Source organism: Carettochelys insculpta, chromosome 1 (genome assembly GCF_033958435.1).
Source record: "Carettochelys insculpta isolate YL-2023 chromosome 1, ASM3395843v1, whole genome shotgun sequence".
Lineage (NCBI taxonomy): Eukaryota > Metazoa > Chordata > Testudines > Carettochelyidae > Carettochelys > Carettochelys insculpta.
This window is the reverse complement of record NC_134137.1, coordinates 325,069,755-325,092,963: the sequence shown is the minus strand read 5'-3', so window position 1 is coordinate 325,092,963 and position 23,209 is coordinate 325,069,755. Positions and strand designations below refer to the sequence as shown.

General features: G+C 39.1%; 1 protein-coding gene across 3 annotated transcripts in view; it reads left to right on the top strand.

Annotated features, from left to right (window-relative positions):
• The window catches only part of NRCAM (neuronal cell adhesion molecule), a 312,466-nt gene that overhangs the window by 187,708 nt on the left and 101,549 nt on the right, over window positions 1–23,209 (top strand). For 2 of the 3 annotated variants that reach the window (XM_075014586.1, XM_075014593.1), the window contains exons 3-7: window positions 5,426–5,623; window positions 11,808–11,913; window positions 18,615–18,811; window positions 19,730–19,852; window positions 20,388–20,558. In XM_075014586.1, coding sequence (XP_074870687.1) covers window positions 5,533–5,623; window positions 11,808–11,913; window positions 18,615–18,811; window positions 19,730–19,852; window positions 20,388–20,558 — 688 coding nt within the window. In that variant the 5' untranslated portion in view covers window positions 5,426–5,532. Of the gene's footprint in view, window positions 1–5,425; window positions 5,624–11,807; window positions 11,914–18,614; window positions 18,812–19,729; window positions 19,853–20,387; window positions 20,559–21,118; window positions 21,176–23,209 lie in introns of all 3 variants that reach the window. The other variant, XM_075014600.1, reaches the window with a different exon arrangement.

The following is a 23,209-nucleotide window of genomic DNA, read 5'->3' as shown; positions in this document are numbered from 1 at the left end:
TTTTTGTCAGCCTTAGTATTTTAAACAGATTAGCATTCTATGTAAAAGAAGAATTGGCAAAACCACCCTTACTCCACCAAAACCTTAGACTGTTAAGCCTCATCTGTACTTATTCACTATACATAATTACAAATAATTGAAAATATAGCTATCAATGCCCTGAATCTTACCATTAAAATTCATCACATTATGTTAATGACTTCTTTGTTTTGATTTTTGCCAAGAAGGTTGGTGGCTATTGGATGCCTACCATAGTGAACACCAGTGAAAATGGGGTTCAGAAGGTTCAAAAGCTAAAATATGAAAATAACAGCATAATTACTTAAACATGTTAGATATCTTCAAGTTACTAGGGTCTGATGAAGTGCATCCTAGAATACTGAAGGAGATGGCTGAGAGACATCTGCATCATTAGCCATTATCTTTGAAAATCATGGATTCTGGAAGACATTCCAGAAGACAGGAAAAGGGCAAATATAATTGACTTACTTGAGTTAAACCTTTGTACTCTGAGTGGAGCATAGGTCATTTACAAGTCTCTTCCATTTCACTCTGTCATAGGAGAAAACTACTAGATCAGGGAGTACCCCAATTGTTATCCTTCAGTCTCAGTAAATCTTCTCCACTTTATCCAAGGTCTTCCTCTTTTGCATTTTCCTTGTGGGTTCCATGTGAGAGCTTGACAGACTAAGTTGAATGATGGTTTTCTGGTAGTATGAGCTAGCCATACCCACTTTCTTCCCTTTATTTGAATGTCAAATGGTTCGTGCCCTGCTCTGTTTCAAAGCTTCTCATTTGTAACAAAGTCTTGCCGTTAGATGTGCAGGAACTTTGTCTTGGTTTTTTTTGTTTTGTTTTGTTTTGATTTGATTTTTTTAAAAGCCAAAACTAAATGTAATGCCTATCTATAAAAAAGGAAGTAGGGACAACCTAGGGAATTATAGACCAGTCAGTTTTACTTTTCAACCAGGAAAGATAATGAAATCAATTTGCAGACATCTGGAAGAAAATAAGGTGACAAATAACAGCCAGTATGGATTTGTAAAAAACAAATCATCTGTAACCAACCTGATAGCTTTCTTTAATAGGATAACAAGCCTTGTGGATGAGGGAGAAGCCATAGATGTAGTATAGCTAAATATCAGTAAGGCATTTGATAGAATCTTACATGACCTTCTCATTAATAAACTGGTGAAATAAAGCCTAGACAGAGCTACTTTAAGGTAAGTACATAAATAATTGGATAACTCTCCCAAGGCAGTAGTAATTATTGGTTCACAGTCATGCTGGAAGGGCATACCAAGTGGAGTTCTGAAGGGCTCAGTTCTGAGACTGCTTCCGTTCAATGTCTTTATCAATTGTTTAGATAACGGCACCCAGAATACACTTATAAAGTTTTCAGATGATACCAAGCTTGGAGTGGTTGTAAGTGCTCAGAAGGATCATATTATAATTCAAAATGATCTGGACAAACTGGAGAAATGCTCTGAGGTAAATTGAATAAAATTCAGTAAGAACAAATGAAAAGTACTCCACTTAGGAATGAACAATCAGTTTCACATGAAAAAAGTGAAAAGACTGTCTAGGAGGGAGAATTGCAGAAAGAGACCTAGTGGTCACAGTGGACTGCAAACTAAATATGAGTCAACAGTGAGACACTGTTTCAAAAAAAAAAGGAAACATCATTCTGGGATGCATTATCTGGATTGTTGTAAGCAAGACATGGGAAGTAATTCTTCCACTCTACTTTCCACTGATTAGACTTCAACAGAAGTACTGTGTCAAGTTCTGGGTGCCCTATTTCAAGAAAGATGTAGACAAATTGGAAAAGGTGCACAGAAGAGCAACAAAAATGTTTAATAACGTTATGGCTGGAGAATGCCGGGTAATAATCAAGAAAGCAAAAGCACAATTGGAGCTGCAGCTGGCAAGGGATTTGAAGAGTAACAAGAAGGGTTTCTACAGTCATGTTAACAATAAACAGGTTATCAGAGAAGGTGTGGGGCCGTTACTGGATGAGGGAGGTAACCTAGTGACAGATGATATAGGAAAAGCTAAAGTGCTCAATGCTTTTTTTTGCCTCAGTCTTCATGGACAAAGTCAACTTCCACATAACAGTCCCAGACAATGCAGTATGGGAAGTTGGAGGAGAGCCATCTGTGGGGAAGGAACAAGTTCTGAGCTATCTAGAAAAACTAGATGTACACAAGTCCATGGGTCTGGATTTAATGCACCTGAGGGTACTGAGGGAATTGGCAGAGGTCATTGCTGACCCTTTGGCCATTATCCTTGATGACTCTTGGAGATTGGGGGAGATACTAGATGACTGGAAGAAGGCAAACGTAGTGCCCATCTTTAAAAAAGGAAAGAAGGACAATCCAGGGAACTATAGACTGGTCAGCCTTACCTCAATCCCTGGGAAAATAATGGAGGGAGTCCTCAAGGAATCCATTTTGGAGCATTTGGAAGAGGGGAAGGTGATCAAAAGTAGCCAACACCTGGGGCAAGTCCTGCCTGACCAATCTGATTAGCTTCTATGACGAGGTAACAAGCTCTGTGGACATGGGGAAGTCAGTGGATGTGATATACCATGACTTCAGCAAAGCTTTTGATATGGTCTCCCACAACATTCTTGTTCATAAGTTAAGGAAATATGGATTGGATCCTTGGACTATAAGATGGATAGAAAGCTGGCTTGAAGGTCGGGCCCAATGAGTAGTGGTCAATGGCTCAATATCTGGATGGCCGTCAGTTTCAAGCGGAGTGCCGCAAGGCTCGGTTCTGGGGCCAGTGTTATTCAACATCTTTAATAATGACCTGGATGAGGGACTGGATTGCACCCTCAGCAAGTTTGCAGATGACACAAAGCTAGGGGGAGAGGTAGATAAGTTGGAGGGTAGAGATGGGATCCAGAGTGACCTGGATAAATCGGAGGATTGGGCCAAAAGAAATCTGATGCGGTTCAACAAGGAGAAATGTAGAGTCCTGCACCTGGGACAGAAGAATCTGAAGCATTGTTATAGGCTGGGGACCAACTGGCTCAGCAGCAGTATGATGGAAAGGGACCTAGAGGTTACGGTGTGTGAAAGGCTGGATATGAGTTAACAGTGTGCCCTTGTAGCCAAGAAGGCTAAGGGCCCACTAGGGTGCATTAGGAGGAGCATTTCGAGTGGATCTAGAGAAGTAGTTATTCCCCTCTATTCGGCACTGGTGAGGCCACATCTTGAATATTTGTGTCCAGTTTTGGGCCCCACCCCCAGTATAAAAAGGATGTGGATTTGCTGGAGCAGGTTTAGCAGAGGCCAACAAAAATGATTAAGGGGCTGGAGCACAAGACCTATGAGGACAGACTGAGGGATTTGGGCTTGTTCAGTTTACAGAAGAGAAGACTTAGGGGTGATTTAATAGCAGCCTTCAACTTACTGAAGGGGAGCTCTAAAGAGGAGGGTGAGAAACTGTTCTCAGTGGTGTCAGATGGCAGAACAAGGACTAATGGTCTGAAGTTGAAGAGGGAGCGCTGTGGGCTAGATATTAGGAAAAACTACGTCACCAGGAGGGTGGTGAAGCATTGGAATGCGTTGCGTAGACAGGTGGTGGATTCTTCATCCCTACAGGTTTTTAATTCCCTGATTGACAAGGTCCTGGGTGGGGTGACTTAGTGGGGGTTGAACCTGCTTGAAGCAGGGGGCTGGACTAGATGACCTCCTGAGGTCCCTTCCAGCCCTATGATTCTGTGATTCTGTGAAAGCATGGTCTGTGAGGAAAGATTACTATATAATTGGGTTTGTTTAGTCCAAAAATAGAAGACTGAGAAGGGACATGGTAAAAGTTTTCAAGCACTAAAATGTTACAAGAAGAAGGGAGAAAAATTGTTCCCCTTAACCTTGGTGGAGAGGACAAGAAGTAAGGGGCTTAAATTGCAGAAAAGAAGATTTAGGTTGGACCATAGGAAAAATTTTCTAACTGGCAGGGTGGTTAAGCACTGGAATAAATTTCAAAGGGATGTTGTGGAATCTCCATTATTGAAGATTTTTAAGATCAGGGTAGATAAATACATGTCAGAAAGGGTGTATGTGGTACTGGGTCCTGACATGAGTGCAGGCCACTGGAATTGATGATTTCTTGAAGTTTCTTCCACTTCTCTAATTGTATGAGTTCAGTGTTATAAATTACTGTGTCGGGGGTTGTTTGTTTGTTAGTTTTGCTACCCTTAATTTATTAGAAAGCAAAAGGGTTGTCACAGAAAAAATTATTATTATTAGAAATCAACATTTCTTATGTCCTTTATACTTACAGATTTTTTTAAATGTAATGTTTTGTTTTGTTTATGAATCATTATAAAGAAACTTCATTAGGTATTTTCCTGGGAAGGCATTTTGACAGTTGCCTCAGTTTTAGAGCTTTGATATGTAGTTGCTTCTTATGGAACGAAACCATGAGGAATGCCAATGTTTATTGGAAAGTATGAACAGTACATGCCAGCTTTGTAGTTACACCTTATATCATAGTTCTGCTTAAATAACACATGGAAATTGTTCTGAAGAGACTCAAAATGCTGGTTTCACAACTAAACGGTACAAGTGTAAGATGGGGGCACCCAAAGTCCTTTGTCTGGGTGCAGAAAGGGTTGTTTGTGCCAAATTTATCCAAATCTCTTGAAAATCAAGTCCATTGTTAAGTGCCCTGTTCCAAACCCAAAAAGTATTCCAAACTGTTACAGGCTGGACTAACTGTTACCACAGGTTTGTTGGGGGTTTGGTGATATTGTGTTGGCTATCACAATCTGTTTTTTGAGAGATGTTATTGGTAAAATAGGCCTTCCTTAAACCTGAATACTGTGAGGTTTCTATTTTGTCTGACCTCAAAAAAGTAATTTCTCAGTTAGAGTCCCAACCCTGGCCCAAGTACTTAATAGTTTTATGCCAGATTGTTGGTGGCTCACAAATGAAGATGAATCTCTGAGGTTTTTCAGAAGAAGTGAGTGACTTTGTGCCTGCTATTTCCACAGGACCTTCATTGCCACCATCCTATCATAAAAAAAGAGGGTTTGGAAATGAGGGCATTGATACGTGAGACTGTGTTCACTTCGTTTAGACTTCTTTAAAACTAGGTGCACTGCTGAGAATTTATCTTCCTTGAAGGAGTCATAGAGGCTTTCAGTTATCAGTGGGACCGCCAGTGTTCTTTGCTAGCAGCCACCAGTAATGATGGACAAACATCAGGTTCATATATCATGTGATATATCAGGTTCATATATCAGTCTTCTTTGGATCTTTTACATTTGTTTTGATGAGTGGCTTAACTTTCTTTAAGGCCAAAAGACTGGGCACTGCTTTTGGTTCTAAGTATAATAGATGAACTAATTCTCTGTAGGTGGAACATCTCTGTAGTGTTGTATCATTGGTCTCTTACTCTTTTCTTCTAGGTGTCTGATTTACATTTCCATAACTATTCTGACATCTCATTTGGTAAGAACAAAAGAAAGTTGGACTTTTTTGTCTTACCAAGTGTTAACTAAGCCATCCCAAAATAATGATGACAAAGAAGAGCACATCTGCAAGCAGAGCTTCCTTGATATTCTTGCTGAGCCACGTGATTACTGCATTGGAAGTACCTCTTGATCGTAAGTATTAGCTTGTGAAATAAGCATGTTATAATGGAAGATAATGACAGCATCTAAAATCAAACCTTTAGGATGTATTAGCTAATGAAGGAGCAGCTATATATCAAAACATGTACTCAGGAAGGGTTGCATTCAATGTATAATGTTTCAGTGGAATGGTACAAATAAAATGGCCTGTATAATTAGCCTGGGAATAGCTGATGGAAAATTTCTGTCATTATCACAAATTTCTGAAAATGTCTATTATAGGCAGGGCTGGTATTTATTGCTAAGGTAGCCCAAAAATTCCCTTTGTGATACTGTGTCTTCAGTAGTTTGTAACTCTGCCACATTTGACCATTTCAAATGAAATTTTCCATTCTATGTTCAATGCATGGTGTCTACATTAGGTTGGATTTTTCTTTTTAAATTTCAGCCAAAACACTTCATTCACTTTCAGACATAAGGCTAGAGAAAATACATTGTTTCTTCCATGTGGAAAAAAATACTTTTTCTTCAGGAAGGTCTTATATCCCCATGCAGTGTAGTAGGTGCCTGAAATTTGGAAGAGTGTGGTTTTTGTGTTAGGGATGTACGTTTTGTCATCTCTGTGAAAATCCTCCTATATTTGGCCAAGATATAAGCCTTTGAAAAACCTCATTTTGCACATATGTTCAATAGAGTCTTTCTAGAAGTTTGCAGCTAATTCCTCAGATTCCATGTGTACTGGGCAGCCTTACTTCTATCTATTTTCAGGCATGTTTGCTTTGTAGTGCCCCTTGCTAGCCACGTGTGGCACTGTGGTCACTGTCTGCCTCAGCTTCCCTCTCACCACGATTTTCTGTCTGTCCTGGGGATTCTTGTGGCTCAACCCTCTATTTCAGACACTCATAAAGTTTTGTCCCTTTCTGGTGTAACAGAAGTCAATCAAAGGGTTCTTCTACCCTGCTTCTGCTCCTCTTCAGCCTTTCCTCCAGGCACAGATCCAAGTTCCTTCTGAGCTACTGTTAAATCTCTGCTCTGGGAAACAGCCCTGACTCTCAAACTCCACCTCTGGGCTATGTCTACACTAGCCAAAAACTTCGAAATGGCCATGCAAATGGCCATTTCGAAGTTTACTAATGAAGTGCTGAAATACATATTCAGTGCTTCATTAGCATGCGGGCGGCCGCGGCACTGCGAAATTGACGTGGCTCACTGCTGCGCAGCTCGTCCTGATGGGGCTCCTTTTCCAAAGGACCCCGCCTACTTCGAAGTCCCCTTATTCCCATCTGCTCATAGGAATAAGGGGACTTCGAAGTAGGTGGGGTCCTTTCGAAGAGAAGCCCCGTTGGGACGAGCTGTGCGGCGGCGAGCTGCGTCAATTTTGAAGTGCTGTGGACACCCTCGTGCTAATGAGGCGCTGAATATGTATTTCAGTGCTTCGTTAGTAAACTTCGAAATGGCCATTTGCATGACCATTTTGTAGTTTGGGGCTAGTGTAGACACGGCCCTGGAATCATTCCACAGCCTATGGCAGGACCTTTCACAGGAAGCCAGAATGTGCTCTGTGGTTCCTCCTCCAGTCTCAGTTTTCTGAGACTTTTTCTGAGTGTCAGATTCCCACCTGTCTTCAGTTTATCCAGCCTTTTTATCCAGCCTCCCCACTGCCCCATCCCTCTTCAGGGACCCTTCTTATGAGAATCTTCTGTTGTAGAAGATTCAGTCACTCCTATCTTTGGACTCAGTAGAGGAGGTTACTCAGGAGTTCAGGGGTCAGGGATTTTATTCCTGTTATTTCCTAAATCCAAAGGTGGTCTCAGCCCCATTCTGGATTTGCAAAACCTGAACAAGCTTGTAAAAAGAATCAGGTTGTCTCTGTATCTACTACTGTAAATGCTTCTTTTTCTTTAATAGCAATAAACCTAAATTGCAAGCACTTGTGTTTTTTACCTAGATATTTTCCAGATATTTCAAATAAATGACCTTCATTTCTGCTACAATATCAGTTTATCTAAATGATACTGGACTCGTAAATGCCCTTGCGGCACTGCTTTTCTAACCCACTGTACTGTGATTTTTTTTAACACAAGATAGAAGTTCCTATGTTAAATTTGTTTCCCTAGTTCTTTAATTTTACACAGTAAAATGTAAAGTAAGTCACACATATTAAGAGATTTGAAATATGTATAGTTTATTTGAATGATTTTAATGTGCCCTCCATTGTTATTTGGGCATATATAAGACAGGAAAAGTAACTCTGTAGATTAGTTTAAGATTCCCTGAATAGGCAGACTTTTTACCTGTATCATGCCAGCTGATAACAGTAGAAAAAAGTATGCCCTTATGCTCTGACCTCTATAATTCTGTCTGAGTACATAATATAGAGGCAGAGATTTTTCAGCTGATACAGACAAGTATCCATCAACAAAGAAAGCAAAGAATTGGAACAAATGTCTGTCGGTAAATTATTATTTTCATATAAATAACAGCTAAAATCAGAAGATTCTTATTCATCTTAGTGTGACCAAAGGAGGATCAACAGTGTAGCTAACAAAAGGTAGTTTTAGTCTTTTTATTCTCTGAAATAATATGGATGATGGGACCATATGCAAAGTAACTGGTGTAAGGATGAAAACATATCGTATAGCATGTGACAGCGAAGATGAATTGTACTTTTCAGTTATTTTCCAGACTGAAAGTAATTGCATACCTATGGAATAGAGTTAGATGCTTCTGTCTTTGTCAGAGTTATTTTTACCTTAAGCATTTCCTTCCAAATGATCATATGGGCAGATTGATTTTGGCTGCAGTGTGAGGTCCATTGCACTCTATTAATTCTGATTTCCTATGTCCTCAATACTTCTGAATCAATATTCTATGTCCATTTTAGGTCAATGTCACTCATACCATGGTTGCTGTTAAAAAGTGAGCATTTCAGAGCAGTTTCCTATACAGTAAAATCTGAGATACTATAGTATTTCCTTGCACAATGGGAGACATTTTTAGTATTTCAGCTACTGTGTGGTAACTCTTGGTAAAGATTCTTTTTCTAGATGACCATGTATTTATCAGAGATACTTACCTTCCCACTTGGATACTAAGTTTCTTCTTACTAACAAATGATTCTCTTTAATCTTTGTTTGCCAATTCACCCGCTGATTCTGATGGGGGAAAAAAGCAATACTTCTCAAGGAATGTAAGTTTATATCCACAAAAAATAGAAAAAGTGCAAAATTTTGTGTGCTGCTTATAATTAATGCTTATTTTGTTGAGCATTGAGTGTAAAGTCCAAATAATGTGAATTGTGTACTTGTTCACAGTTGTGTTTGCTGTGGCTAAATGTTTTGTGCATGCAGTAAGGAACACTATTGTATACATGTGAGCTTGAAGGAATTTTCATAAAATAAGACACTTGAACATTGTTTGATTTTTTACTTGAACATTAAGAGTCTTGCTAATTGTTTGTTAAGCAATTTGTTATTAATGCTTTCAGGAGTAAACATTATTGGTGAAACTGATTTAATTGAAATGTGTATGTGTAAGGCAGGAACAATATGGCCAACATTTTTTTTAAAGAAGAAGAGGTATTTATTTATTTTTAAACAATGCATAAAGTGAATTAACTAGGTCCAGTCTTCCTTCAGGGTGCACTGGCATGGCTGTTGTGCTCATCTTGAATCCAGTGAGTTTAAGTACAATGGGACTACACATAAGTTTCAGTGTTTGCAGATCTTGATCCTGGATTGAGGTCTTATGTGCATCAGGTCCTACAAGTATACTGTATTACAAATAGTGATGAACTTGTACCCCCTTTCAGACAGCACTTTTGCCATTTTAGAATGGGTGTTCTGGGCCTGAAACTATTCCATAGAGGGGAAAAGAATTAGCTTCTAACTGCTGTTGTAAAGAGTCATCATCCTGAGACGAGAATCTTGTAACCGCTTTCCTGTCTGCAGTTAAGAGGAGAAAGGAAATGATAACCCTGCTGGACCTGATCCATTGTTTTGAGGACATTTCACCATGGTATTTGAACATATACACCTGACTGGTCCACCTCTCCCTTTGTGCAGTGCCTTACAGGCTTCTACCTGTTTCCACACCTCATTATGTACATATTGGTAATTTTCAGGATAGGAAATACCCTTAATATAAGACTCAATCTCACAGCTGAATTTTTGTTTTAATGGGCCTATCTGATATCCAAACACACCAAGTTATTGGGAATGGTACAAGCCTGAAATCTTGTGTTAGTATAAAGCTGATTGGACAGCACTAATTTACGAAGAGGAAAAATTAACAGCATTTAGACAAAGATGCTAATCAAGATTGCTGTAGCACTTGCCTGTTGCTTATGCGTTTTCATTCATTTGCTCTTGCTTTGGATTTGTTTTGTCAGCTCAGTACTGTCTGAAGTCTAACTAAATGCAGGATTCAGGGAGCTTACAGTTTTCATACACACTGAAAAAAATCTGGTACCTTTTTCTTCCAGGAGTTGGGCACATGGAACTCCCACTGCAGCCCACTGGGAGTACCTCCTGGAATTGTTAGGCCACTCATGAAATAATTTATCTGTCACTTTTCCAAGATATTAACAAGTCAGATAAGGAAATGAGCACCTGCAATTAGTCTATAAAAATTGCAAAATTTCCTAAAAAGATTGCCCAAATTCTTCCTCTTAGTGTGGTACGTAGCTAAGGGCAAGCACTTGAGCACCTTGTGTGAGATGCTGAGCACTCTCAACTCCCAGAGATAGGGTAGGACCCTTTTTACCAAGACTTTTTCTAAATTTGAGGAATTAGCCAACTTCCAGCTGGAAAATCATGCGTAGTATTTTTTTGTTTGGTTGGTTGGTTGGTTGGTTCTTTTTGGTTTGGTTTGGTTTTTTATGAGCCCTAGCAGCATTTAGAACATCTAATGCTACAACCCTTACACACCCAAGTAGTGTGAAAGGAAATTGATGGTGAATACTTTTGTCAGTGGTTTTTTTTCTATCTAAGGGTTTCAGGATGATACCCTTACAGATCAGTTCAGATCATTCAGTGGTTAATTGTATACTGGGGTGTACATGCTTATATGTACACCAGAACAAAAGCAGATTCAGTGTCTGAGGAAAGTCATAGCCCAAGGAATCTCCCTGAACATAGTCAGGAATAGAACTCTGTCTGAGCTGTTATAATGGCTCCGTTTCTGCCACTGTAGTGTGAAACGGATTGAGAATGAACCATGCAATAAGACATTGATTTGCAGTGTCTGCAGCTTCTTCTTTTGTAGTGAAGTGTTGTATTTCATTCTGTGCAAAGAGAGGTGTAGCCCTGGTAAATGTTTGCATATTACTTTACATAGATCGACGCCAACTCCTTCATCAGGGGAATGAGTTTCAAGCCATGCCAATCATTCTTGAGCACTTCACTGACCTGGGCATCTCTTGTTCATCCTTGGGCAATCCAGTACAATGGCTATTTTTTATTATTTTAAGGAAAAGTTTAAAAAATGTAAAACCCATTTTAGTTTCTTCAGTACAAGGGCAATAGAAAGAATTTTTCCAAATGCTATTTCTGTTACACAGTCATCATATTCCCAACACTCTCAGTATCTATCTCATTCCATTCTCAGTGGATATACTTATGTTTTCCAAATACTTAAGCTATAGTCAAACCTTGAGGTACACATTTATGCAAAAATTCTTTTGCTCCTGAAATGTGGTTGTCATTAAATTATGCCTCAAATATGAATTAGTCATGATACCACTGAAATTTAATGCAAATTGGACTCCCCTTTGGAGTGCTTGAAACACATCCAGTGTTGATAAACGGAAATCAACGTGTGTAACTTTTGATTGGTTTGTATAAAATGAAGAGAGGTCTTTTTATGTGCAAAATAGTCCTCTTATTTGTTTGTTTTGAAATATTTGTTGGCATTAAGGATTCAGGTGTCCTTTGACTTCACAAATACTGAATGAAATGTGTAGTGTATAAAACATGGTACGTCCATTGAAACCTTTTGGGAAAGGTCTTTACTGATAGTAAATCAGCCCAGATTCATTGAAGTGAATATAATTAACCTGCTTTGCAGCACCAGAGCACGTTGACTTTTGAATGCAAAGGATACTTTAATAGTGGTCTTTTGTTGCTAATTTTGCTTTTTCTGCCTAGAAAACTGGTGTGTTGATACCTTGAAAATATCATTGTTTCTTAATGTTTCTTAATTATGTTCTGCAATAAAGTATCACAGCCTCCAACAATAACTCAGCAATCTCCAAAAGACTACATTGTTGACCCGCGAGAGAATATTGTAATACAATGTGAAGCAAAAGGAAAGCCACCTCCTACGTAAGTACTAGTTTTGTTGTTTATGCTATTAACAGAAATCCTGTGGAAAATCTGAAATAACAAATATGAAAACTAAGAGGAAATGAAATAATTTTCTAGAATAACATACAGTGTAAATCTAAACTGACAGCAAATCAGTGTAAAGTGTTATGTTTACTATCCTTTTTGTACAGTAAACTCTTTGCTGTCCAGCAACCCCGAGACTGGGAGGTTGCTGGACATTCAAATATTCCAGTTAGTGGAGAGCTGCTTTTCCCACCCTGAGTGCCAGCTCCTGCTCAGCTGCTGCCCCATTAACTTTTTGGTGGGGACAGCAGGAGCCGCTTGCCAGGTGGCGGACACTGCTGTGGATATCACCACATGACGCAAGGAGCCGCTTGCAGGGTGGCAGACACAGCCGCACGTTCAAGGAGCTGCTTGTGGGTCAGCAGGCACATCTGCACCCCTTGAGGACCCACTTTTGGAGGGGCATTGCCGTGCAGATGCTGGGGGTGTGTGTGTGTGCTCTCACTGCACCCTAGGAATCAGGAAAAAAAAAAGGAAGCTGCATTTGACAGGATTACACTGGTTATCTGAGAGTTCTGGCTGATCAAACAGTGGATAGAAAAGAGTTTACTATATTTATAATCATAATAATAACTGCAGTACGTAAGCCCTTCCCACAGATTACTGAGGACACTGAACAACAGTATTATGAAACATTCTAAAAATGTATATAATTAAATTTTGAAATGTCCTCTTAAAGTTTTCAGTAGGAAAATCAACAAAGGTTATTGTTACAGTAGGAGAGGTAGATAGCTGTACCTGGGAAGCACTACAAGGCATACCATAGCATACGTTTGATCACTTTCTACCATAGCATATCAAGGTGGGGTTCCTAAAATGCAGCTGGTTTCTGAGCACAAGGTGAAAGAGGAGGTCTTAAATTCATGCATAGCATGCAATATTATTTGCTTGATTGATGTAGTCTAGGCTTTCTAAATTGTAAAATTTTGTTAACAAAATTTTGAAATAATTAAACAAAATGCAATGAGCAATGGAATTGTATCAGCTTAGTTTATAGCTTTCATGTGACACATATATATTTGAGGCAGAAGTGATGACGAGGCATATAGCTAAGGTTTCCCAATAAATCCACTGTCAAACCCTGTTTTTAGTTGCTTATCACTTCACCAATTTTTAATAGTTGTGGCTGAAATTTTCTATTCTGCATATCTGTGTTAGCCTGATTTGTTTGGAAAGTTTCAGCAGAGAGAATTCATCTGTTTTCTAGAATGAAATTAGGCAAAAATATGTTGCTTCACCAGTGTAAAAACAAACAAATGACAAATTTTGTTGAGAAGCTCTAATTCCCTCCAGTTTTTTGAGAGGGGTCTTTGAAAACAATCCAGGATGTAACTAGAAGATGAAAGAAAGGGTGTCCTTTCATGTCATTGGTGTCCTTTGAAAATCCACCTTGATTTGTTCAATTTATAAACCTCTGAAAACTGTCATTTCTGGAAATTTGATAGAGGTTGGAAGTAAAATTCCCCAAACATTTGGTGTATTGAGCATGTTCCATTTAGAGTGCCCTATTCAAAGTTTGCTAAGAATGCTTCACTGCCACAGAGCTCATTGAACATACGCCAACCCATGGGTCAGCAGGACTCTTCATGCAAATTGACCCTTCTAACAGCTGGGGCCACCAGAAATGAGAGCAAAGAGATTTTCCCACCTTTGCTCTTAATGTTTTAAATGTCAGATGTTTTTAATTTCACCTGTCTGTTATAGAGGTGTGCTAGTGTAACTTTGGGTGGGCACTTTATTGCCCTTCTCCAGTGCTTTAAAAAGAACAAACTGCAATTCCCATGGAAAAATAACTTGGATTTTCAGCAAGGATTGCACAGGGTCAGCCTCCTCGCATTCAAGTCCTAAAAAGAACTAAAGAAATGAATTTAATCAAATAACTTTATAAAATCATATGATGGAGAAACAAATAATAATCTGATTTTTACAACAAAGCTATTTTAGAAACCCACAGACATTATCTTCATAGCTACAATAAACATGAACAAAAGGGAAAACAAAAATAAAACTTGAATAGATCAGTCCACGCAAAACACAGTAAGAAAAACCTAAGAGGCCCTGAAAGCTTAGGTTTAGTTCACCTAAGTTGGATCTACAAGTCCATCCTACATATGTAATTTCAGAGACGGCAATTGCATAGCTGGAATCAACTAATCTATAATTGACTTTTACCTGACCATCTTCAAAGAGTTTCTACCACCAACATCCCTTACTCCTCACGATAATGAGGAGTACCAGGGTTGACTGTCAAGCTCCAATAGTTCAATTTTGCTCGTCCCCATTAGGTGCGCAAAATCAAGCCCCGGAAGATTGACCCTGATCGCGTCACTCTCCCAGTGAGTCTCTATGGCTGTGTCTACACGTGCCCCAAACTTCGAAATGGCCATGCAAATGGCCATTTCGAAGTTTACTAATGAAGCGCTGAAATGCATATTCAGCGCTTCATTAGCATGCGGGCGGCAGCCGCGCTTCGAAATTGACGCTCCTTGCCGCCGCGCGGCGCGTCCAGACGGGGCTCCTTTTCGAAAAGATGCTGCCAATTTCTAAGTCCCCTTATTCCCATGAGCTCATGGGAATAAGGGGACTTCGAAGTAGGCGGCGTCCTTTCGAAAAGGAGCCCCGTCTGTATGTGCTGCGCGGCGGCAAGGAGCGTCAATTTCGAAGCACGGCTGCCGCCCGCATGCTAATGAAGCGCTGAATATGCATTTCAGCGCTTCATTAGTAAACTTCGAAATGGCCATTTGCATGGCCATTTCGAAGTTTGGGGCACATGTAGACACAGCCTATTTGTATCTTTGATCACCAAATCTTCACAAATTGCTGGGTTAGAACCACCTTCCCTCCACTTGCTTGTAGGAATCCTTAGTTGGAATCCATGCAGAATTTCCTCTGATATAGATCACTGCTAGACAGCCAGCTAACAGATTTAGTTAGTCTCAAGTATACAGATTTAAAGGAAACCTTGTTACAGGAAAACACAAAAACTGAACATCATAAACTAGAAATGACTCTTTCCCATTGCTGCATTAACAATGCCCATGTTCCCTTGTAGAGGGTTAACACCATCACTAACAGCTGCAGAGTGCTTCAGAGTGAGGATGCCAGCCTGCCTTCTACTCCTGAGCTCAGCTTCTCCCAGCTCACATAGGACACATGTCCTTACATGCCCTGTCCTCTTTCCCACATAGGCTGTGTCTACACTAGCACCCCCCTTTCAAAAGGCAGATGCTAATGAGACACTTTGGAATATGCTAATGATGCACTGCAATGAATATGCAGCACCTCATTAGCATCGTGGTGGCCGCAGCACTTCGAAAATGCCGCTTTCAATCGCGTGCAGCTCGTCTATACAGGGTCCTTTTTGAAAGAACCCCCCACATTTTGATATCCCCTTGTTCCTATAACCAAATAGGAATAAGGAGATTTCAAAATATGTGGGGTCCTTTCGAAAAGACCCATGTCGATGAGCCGCACACAATCAAAAGCTGCACTTTCAAAGTGCTGCAGCTGCCATTATGCTAATGAGGCACTGCATATCATTGCAGAACCTCATTAGCATTTCCCAAAGTTTTTCATTAGCATCCTGATTTCGAAAGAGGGATGCTGGTGTAAACATAGCCATGGAGTCTGAGCCCATCAATGGACACAGAGCCTGTTGGAGCAGAACCTACAGCTACCAAACCCAGTTCCAGAACCTTCTGGGTGCAGAGTCCTAAGTCTGCCTTGCATCAGTGACCCAGACACTACTCACTCCTACTCCCCGCCAAGGTCTCTTAGGCCGTGTCTACACTAGCCAAAAACTTAGAAATGGCCATTTCGAAGTTTACTAATGAAGCACTGGAATACATATTCAGTGCCTCATTAGCATGCGGGTGGCCGTGGCACTTCGAAATTGACGCAGCTTGCCGCCACGCAGCTCGTCTAGACGGGGCTGCTTTTTGAAAGGATCCCGGCTACTTCGAAGTCTCTTTATTCCTTTCTGCTCATAGGAATAAGGGGACCTTGAAGTAGCTGGGGTCTTTTCGAAAAGGAGCCCCATCTGGACGAGCCGCATCAATTTCGAAGTGCCTCGGCCGCCCGCATGCTAATGAAGCGCTGAATATGTATTTCAGCACTTCATTAGTAAACTTCAAAATGGCCATTTGCATGGCCATTTTGAAGTTTTTGGCTAGCGTAGACATAGTCTTAAAGAGAAATCTTCCTGTTAGGTGCATGGGTTACACTAGAGCCTTCAATGTTAATGCTGTACCAGGTTTTCTATTTTAACAGAGGTAATGACCTTTATAACTCTCTGTTGAGCAATATGGTGAATTTGTATTGTAGTTTATGAAGTACTTCAATTTTCCAGTTCATTTTCCAAAGGCAGGGAGTGGGAACAATCTGGCTTCGTCTACACATGTCACTCCCTTTTGGAATGGGCATGTTAATAAAGCAGGTCAAAATACAAATGAGGTGTTGATATGAATATTTGGTACCTCATTTGCATAATAGCAGCCACCCAGAGCATCCAATATGCTGCTTTCAAATTGCAAACTAACAGTATAGATGGAGTTCCTTCAAAAGGAAACCCTGATTTCAAAAGCACCCTGGGGCCTCTGAGATTAGTTATGCCTATTTTCATAGGCACCTTGTGACCTTTTTTTTTAATTGAGCTTATTGAGTTGATCCATTTAGTGAGGAGGTTTATCTTTTAGCTCAAGTGCTTCCAGATTAGTTCCCAGCAGTCACAAGCAGGAATTAACATGGCTACGTATTTCTGTAGTTTGCTGTGACCTTTGTTAGCTAGGGAGAGGGTATAACTCATGTTCATACAATGTGCCTCTTCGTCACCTGCTATTGACTGAACCACAGATTGAAGGTTTTGAATCTGCCGTTTCCTCTATGTCAGTGCTTCTTAAACTATGTTCCGTGGAACACTAGTATTCCGTGAACAACTTGCAGGTGTGCCACAAGTGTCTTGACACTTTTTTGATATCATACACTAATGGTATTTATATTCTGTTATTAAACCCAGATACAATGTTACATCTTCATTGCTTTGATTTAAATTACTTCATTTTGGCTTTTTTGTGTATGTTGCTGTTTGGCTTTATTTGGTCTGACAACGGATTTATTTTCAAGCAATTTTCGTAGGTGTTCTGCATAAAAGATGTTATTGTTCAGTGTTCTGTGGTCTCAGAAAGTCTCAGAAACACTGCAAAGACACTTTTAGATCTTGAAAAACAAGAAGAAGTCCTGTGGCACCTTATAGATAAACAGATATTTTGTAGCATAAGCTTTAGTGGGCAAAGACCCGCTTCGTCTGACTTAAGCTTATGCTCCAAAATATCTGTTAGTCTATAAGGTGCCACAGGACTTCTTCTTGTTTTTGAAGATACAGACTAACTTGGCTACTTCTTCAATACTTTTAGATCTTCGTGTCCCAAATTCAGACTCCTACATTGCCCCTTCCACACCTATCTGTCTGACGATAAAATTGAGCCCTGTCTTCCTTCCATTTCTAGTGCTCATAAATTATAGAAACTGCACTTCACCATCCAGCCATAGGAGGACATACCACAATTTAAGCTGTGTGAACCCTCCCGAGTTGGTTGAATTTCACTTGTACTGCATATATTTAGATTTATATGTAACAATCTCACTAGTACTCAAATGTAAATGTGCAATGTATGACATGACTGCTTGTGTATGTTTAAGGACCTGATCCTGAGAGGTAATGGGTATCAACATCATCCACTGACTATGCTGGGGTTATATGAGCTCAGCACCTCAAGACATGATGACATGAGGCCCCATAGTTATGATCCTAGAATTGTATCCATATATTTTGGAAGGAAGAGAGTATATATTATGTATGCATTTTTAGAGCAATAGGATTGGCATATTATGGATGTGTTTTTTCCCAAAAAAGAAATCTTCATTCTAATCAAAGTATCAGCTGTTTTGAATAACACCGTAGGGAACATAATGGATTCATTATGGCTTAGCAGAATGCAATATTTAATTTATAGAATCATAGCTGTTTGCATAAGAATAGTGAAAAGCAAGCAAACCCACAATATTTCCTTTTTATTCACTCTAATAATTAAAAAATGGACAAACTGATTAGCAAACATTATCTCCTGCCAAGACCTTGTATGACACATTTCAGCCCAGAGCAAATTCTTACAGGCCAGTTTTAAATCCTTTGAATAATGGGTTTTATAATGGAAATGCTGCTTCAGCTTTAACAATATCAATTCGAGCAGACATCACTGTATCATTTTTACTGTAAAGTGAAAGCCTTTTCTCTGTGATTAGCTTATCAATCTATGTGTACAATTTTATCAATCCTTATGTGCAAAATTATTAAAGTAATTTGTAATTTGTAATTTTAATAGCATAACTAACATATAATAAAATTAATTACCTTAAAATGCCACCTTTTAACAACTATAGCCAACCTTTTGTCTCAAAGCATGTGTTTATTACTCATTTTCCAGTTAAACAGTTCGAAGATTCTCTTCTTAAGCCATGTTTTTATGCTGTAGACAAAAATCTGTATGCTGTTTAGGAGAGATTTTTCTAAAGTTATTTATCTTGTTTTTTCCAAATTTTTAGTAATCCATTTCCTATGCTTTTCTTTGTCATTCTAGTTTCTCGTGGACACGTAATGGAACTCACTTTGATATAGATAAAGATGCACGAGTAACAGTGAAACCAAATTCAGGAACCCTGGTAATCAACATTATGAGTGGTGGAAAGGCAGAAGCATATGAGGGGGTATATCAGTGTACAGCAAGGAATGAACATGGAGCAGCAATTTCCAATAACATTGTTGTACGTCCATCCAGTAAGTATAACACTAACATTCATCAAACCTGAAACATTTATACGTACTTGTTTGGCTGTGATATTTCTGGTTTAATTATTTTCTTTCTTCCTTTCTTAAAAAAAGATATCTTTTTAATCATCAAAGCGATCTTGTTAGAAGGTAATTGTACAGTTTCTGATATTTTGGTTTAGTGCTGTACTGCATGAAAAGCTGCCAATTTTCTCCGAAGTTCCCTAGTAAATTAAAGACCCAATGTTTTCCTGGTTTTCAATATGTCTGACTCATTTGTCATGTTTACAATGGGGCAGTGCATAAACCTTTACAATTAGAAAAAAAAAATAAGCGTAAATCTTTAACATAGTTCTTTGATGAGGAGTACTTTAAAAAAAAAATCTGTTCTTGCAAAGCAATTACTTTTTTTCAGACCAAGTCTCGACATGGAGTAGGTTGAGCCAAACACACTCCTGTCCCCAAATCTTCAGATTTATTGAGTTATTTTATTTGTTTCAACCATCACTGCTTTTGAGCTCAGATGTATTTCTGAGCTGCTCTTTTTCCCAACCATAGTCTTTGTTAAATCTCTCCACATGAAATGCCATTTTCAAACTCACTTCTTTTTTTCTAATTGTATGCATTGCTTTTCGATATTATCCAGAATCAAACTTGTCAAATGTTAGTGATTGCCCAAAAGAATCCTTTTCTGTTTCATTATTTAGATTAAAGTAATGAGTCTCTAAAATATATAAACAACAATATAATAAAACTTTCTTTTTTTCCTCAAAGGCAACATAACTACTCAGAAGCAGAAGTTATTATCTGTGTCTAACGAATGTCAGGATATTTCCTTTTAAGTTATGTTGCGCATATGCTTCTTTCATTCTTTCTAGAAATTTATCGGACCAAAATTTATGTGAATGTAAAAATTATTTTCTACAGGATCCCCCTTGTGGACTAAAGAAAAAATAGAACCAAAATATGTCCGAGAAGGTGATCCTCTAGTACTTCACTGCAGCCCTCCAGTTGGCTTACCACCACCTATAATATTTTGGATGGACAATTGTAAGTTTATATGAAGTCTGAATAAAGAGCACATGTCTTGATAATTTTTATTACTGTTCTAAGTAATTGGGAATTACTTAGGGAAACTTACAGCAGACAGTGTAATTGCTCAGTGAGAATAAAATCCAGTCTTTCCTTGAGCAAGACTGCACAGTTCCACAGAACGCTGGCAGAGAGGCTGCTCAAGAGCAGTGCATGCATAGGAGATTGGGACTACCTGTCAGTGTCTTGCATTTGATATTTACTGATGCATTTTTTGAGGGGAAATAAGGAACCAGTTGAGAGCACTTAAAAAGGGATGAGGCATTATAAAAGGCTGGAACTGCCCCACTCATGCATCAGATGAAGTGGGTCTTTGCCCAGGAAAGCTTATGCTCCGAAATATCTGTTAGTCTATAAGGTGCTACAGGACTTCTTGTTGTTTTTGAAGATACAGACTAACTTGGCTACCCCTCTTATATAGAGTCTAATGTGGGATCACAGATGGCAAAAGTATTTCTTTATGTAAAATAAATGTGTCCTTATTTTTATTTAGCTTTCCAAAGGCTGCCTCAAAATGAAAGAGTTTCTCAAGGTTTAAATGGAGACCTTTATTTTTCCAATGTAAAACCAGGGGACACCCGAGAGGACTACATTTGTTATGCGAGATTTAATCACACTCAGACTATACAACAGAAGCAACCTATATCTGTGAAGGTTTTTTCAAGTAAGTAGTACTTTTTTAAATTATGCATTATGTTGTATTTATCTAAGTTGTTCGCTTACAGCCCTGCAATTAAGCAGTTGTATATGAGAGTAGAAATTATAATCTTCATAATCGTAAATAAGAAATAATTCCATACAACTTTTAAATATTAATTTACAGTTATCTTTATAAATACCTTGCAAAAACATGAGCTGTCTTGCATAATACATGCTGTTTTGCTTTTCAGGTTCAGCTTTGAATTTTTATGTTTACTATAGAATTTTTCCTTTTCAGTAATGTCTCACTCGGATCACCTATATTTTTCAATTATATTTTGTTTTACTAATTTAAAAATTCCAGTGTGATAAGTACTGGTTTTGAATTGGCAATCCTATGTGCATACACCAGTTTATAACTATTCATGACTATTCAAATGGATTAATCAGCAGACATCTGCAATAACACATTGCCCTCTGCTTATACTGTTAAATCAAACTTGGCTAAAGCGATTCATGTTTGATACCCAGGACTCTGATTTACCCCACTTATATGCATTCTTCATGATATTCTGTTTATTTCAGTGGATTCATTGAATGAAACTATATCTGCTAATTTGAGTGACACTGATTTTTATAGTGGTGAGTTATGGTGATCCCCACTAATATTCCCTCTTTCATAGTAGAATTTAGTTAACTAACTTCACCTCCATGGCTACTTACCTTTGCCCCCCACTCTTTCCAATTTTTAATAAATAAATCCATTAGTTCTGGTGATAATATACACTTTACAAAGTGACTGCACAGTGTGAACCTTTAAAAACACTAAAACAATTTTAATGCAAAAAATATCGCACTCAACAAAAAAGTCAATTTTACTGAAAATGAATCCAGACGTATTGGCAGATGCTGGAAATTTTCAATAGCTTATTCTTTAGTGCTTCATTTATGTTTTTCCTCTAATATAATTGATATGTGGAAACCTTAATTATCACTGGGACTAGTCAATAACATATACTCTGTCATAAGCATTAATAGTAGCTTTAAATATTTTAACAGATGCTCTTGATATTTAATAATTTACTTAATATACTATTCATTTTAATCTGTTTCATAAATGTAAAAGTACATTGAATTAAAGTCTAAGACTTTTAAATGCATGTGTAAAAGTAACTTCATGAGAAAACATGTTTTTTGTTTTTTGTTTTTTTAATTAACTTTAATACCATCTGTAATGGATGGGCTATTTTTCTACATTTTGGGCCAGATCCTCAGCTGGTATAAATCTGCTTTGCTCAGCTGACTTTACATCAGCTGAGGAACTGCTCCCAGAGTTTAACATTCTATGTGATAGGTGGAAAATAGGTAAAATAAAGTATTGTTATTTTCTTGTATTTATCTTGAGACCTTTTCCATAACTAAACTTCTATAGACACTAATTCTCAATTACTGAAAACTCAGCTATAGCAGGAACATGTCAACTTTTAATTTTACGTAAAAATTAAGTTCTGTTACGCTACATCTACACATCAGCATTATTTCAAAATAAGCCATTCCAATATATTTTTTCTGAAATAGCTTATTTCAAAATAACACAGCTACATGCAAGAATGCATTTTGAAATAGCACCCTGCTATGTCTGGTCACATAGTGCCTATTTGAAAGTAGTGCCATTGGACACAATTATGGCTTATTTCGAAATAGCGCTATTCTGTGTCTTAATGGCACCTCTTTTGAAATAGCTATTTATAAATAGGCATTATTCTTTCTGCAATGAGTTTTATGAAATTTGAAATAACATGTCCACTATTGTGAATTTATTTGAAAAATTGTGCGCGTAGTGTAGATGCTTTCAAAGTTATTTCGAAATAACAGATATCTCAAAATAACATTGCCGTGTGGCTGTAGTCTTAATCTACGTCTACACTAGAGTGCTCTTTCAATGGTGCTCCTGCAGACCATGGCGGACAGCCAGGGGCCGTTCCAGGACATATATGTGGGCTGCCCCAGCTGCACCCAGGACGCGTGGGTCTTCCGGAACTCCACTGTGCCCCTCTGCCTGGTGGCCAGTGCAGCATACCTGCTCCAGCCCTGGCTCATGAGGCCCTATATGGGCCACCCCACCCCTAACCAGGAGCACTTAAACAGCAAACTCAACCACGCCCACCTCGTGGTTGAGTGCACCTTCAGCCGCTTGAAGGGGCGGTAGTGCTGTCTCCTGGTCTGCCTGGATGTGGGCGTTGTCAGTGGCCCCCAGATCATGGACACCTGCTGCATGCTCCACAATATTTTGGAGAGTAATGGGGAGGCCTTTGTACGGAGGTGGGCTCCCAAGGCCAGCACAGGCTATACCCAGCCAGCTGCCAACCCTAGCTGCCAGGCCCACCAGAACAGGATCTGCGTCTGGGAGGCCCTGCACCGGTACTTTGATCGGGGCCCCAGTGAGCACCGCCCTGGCCACCCCCAGTGTGCCTCCAGCACACTGCCCGCTCCACCCCTTGCGAGGAGTTTTGAAAAATAAATGGGCGTATTGTTAAGCACAGAAACTGTGTGGGTTAAACTTCTGGCTAAACATAACGAAATGTCCAACTATTTACAGGAGGTGGGGCTAACTATTCACAGTGGGAGGGACTAACTATTTAGAGGGGGAGAGGGACCTAGTTGGCCCACTCAGTG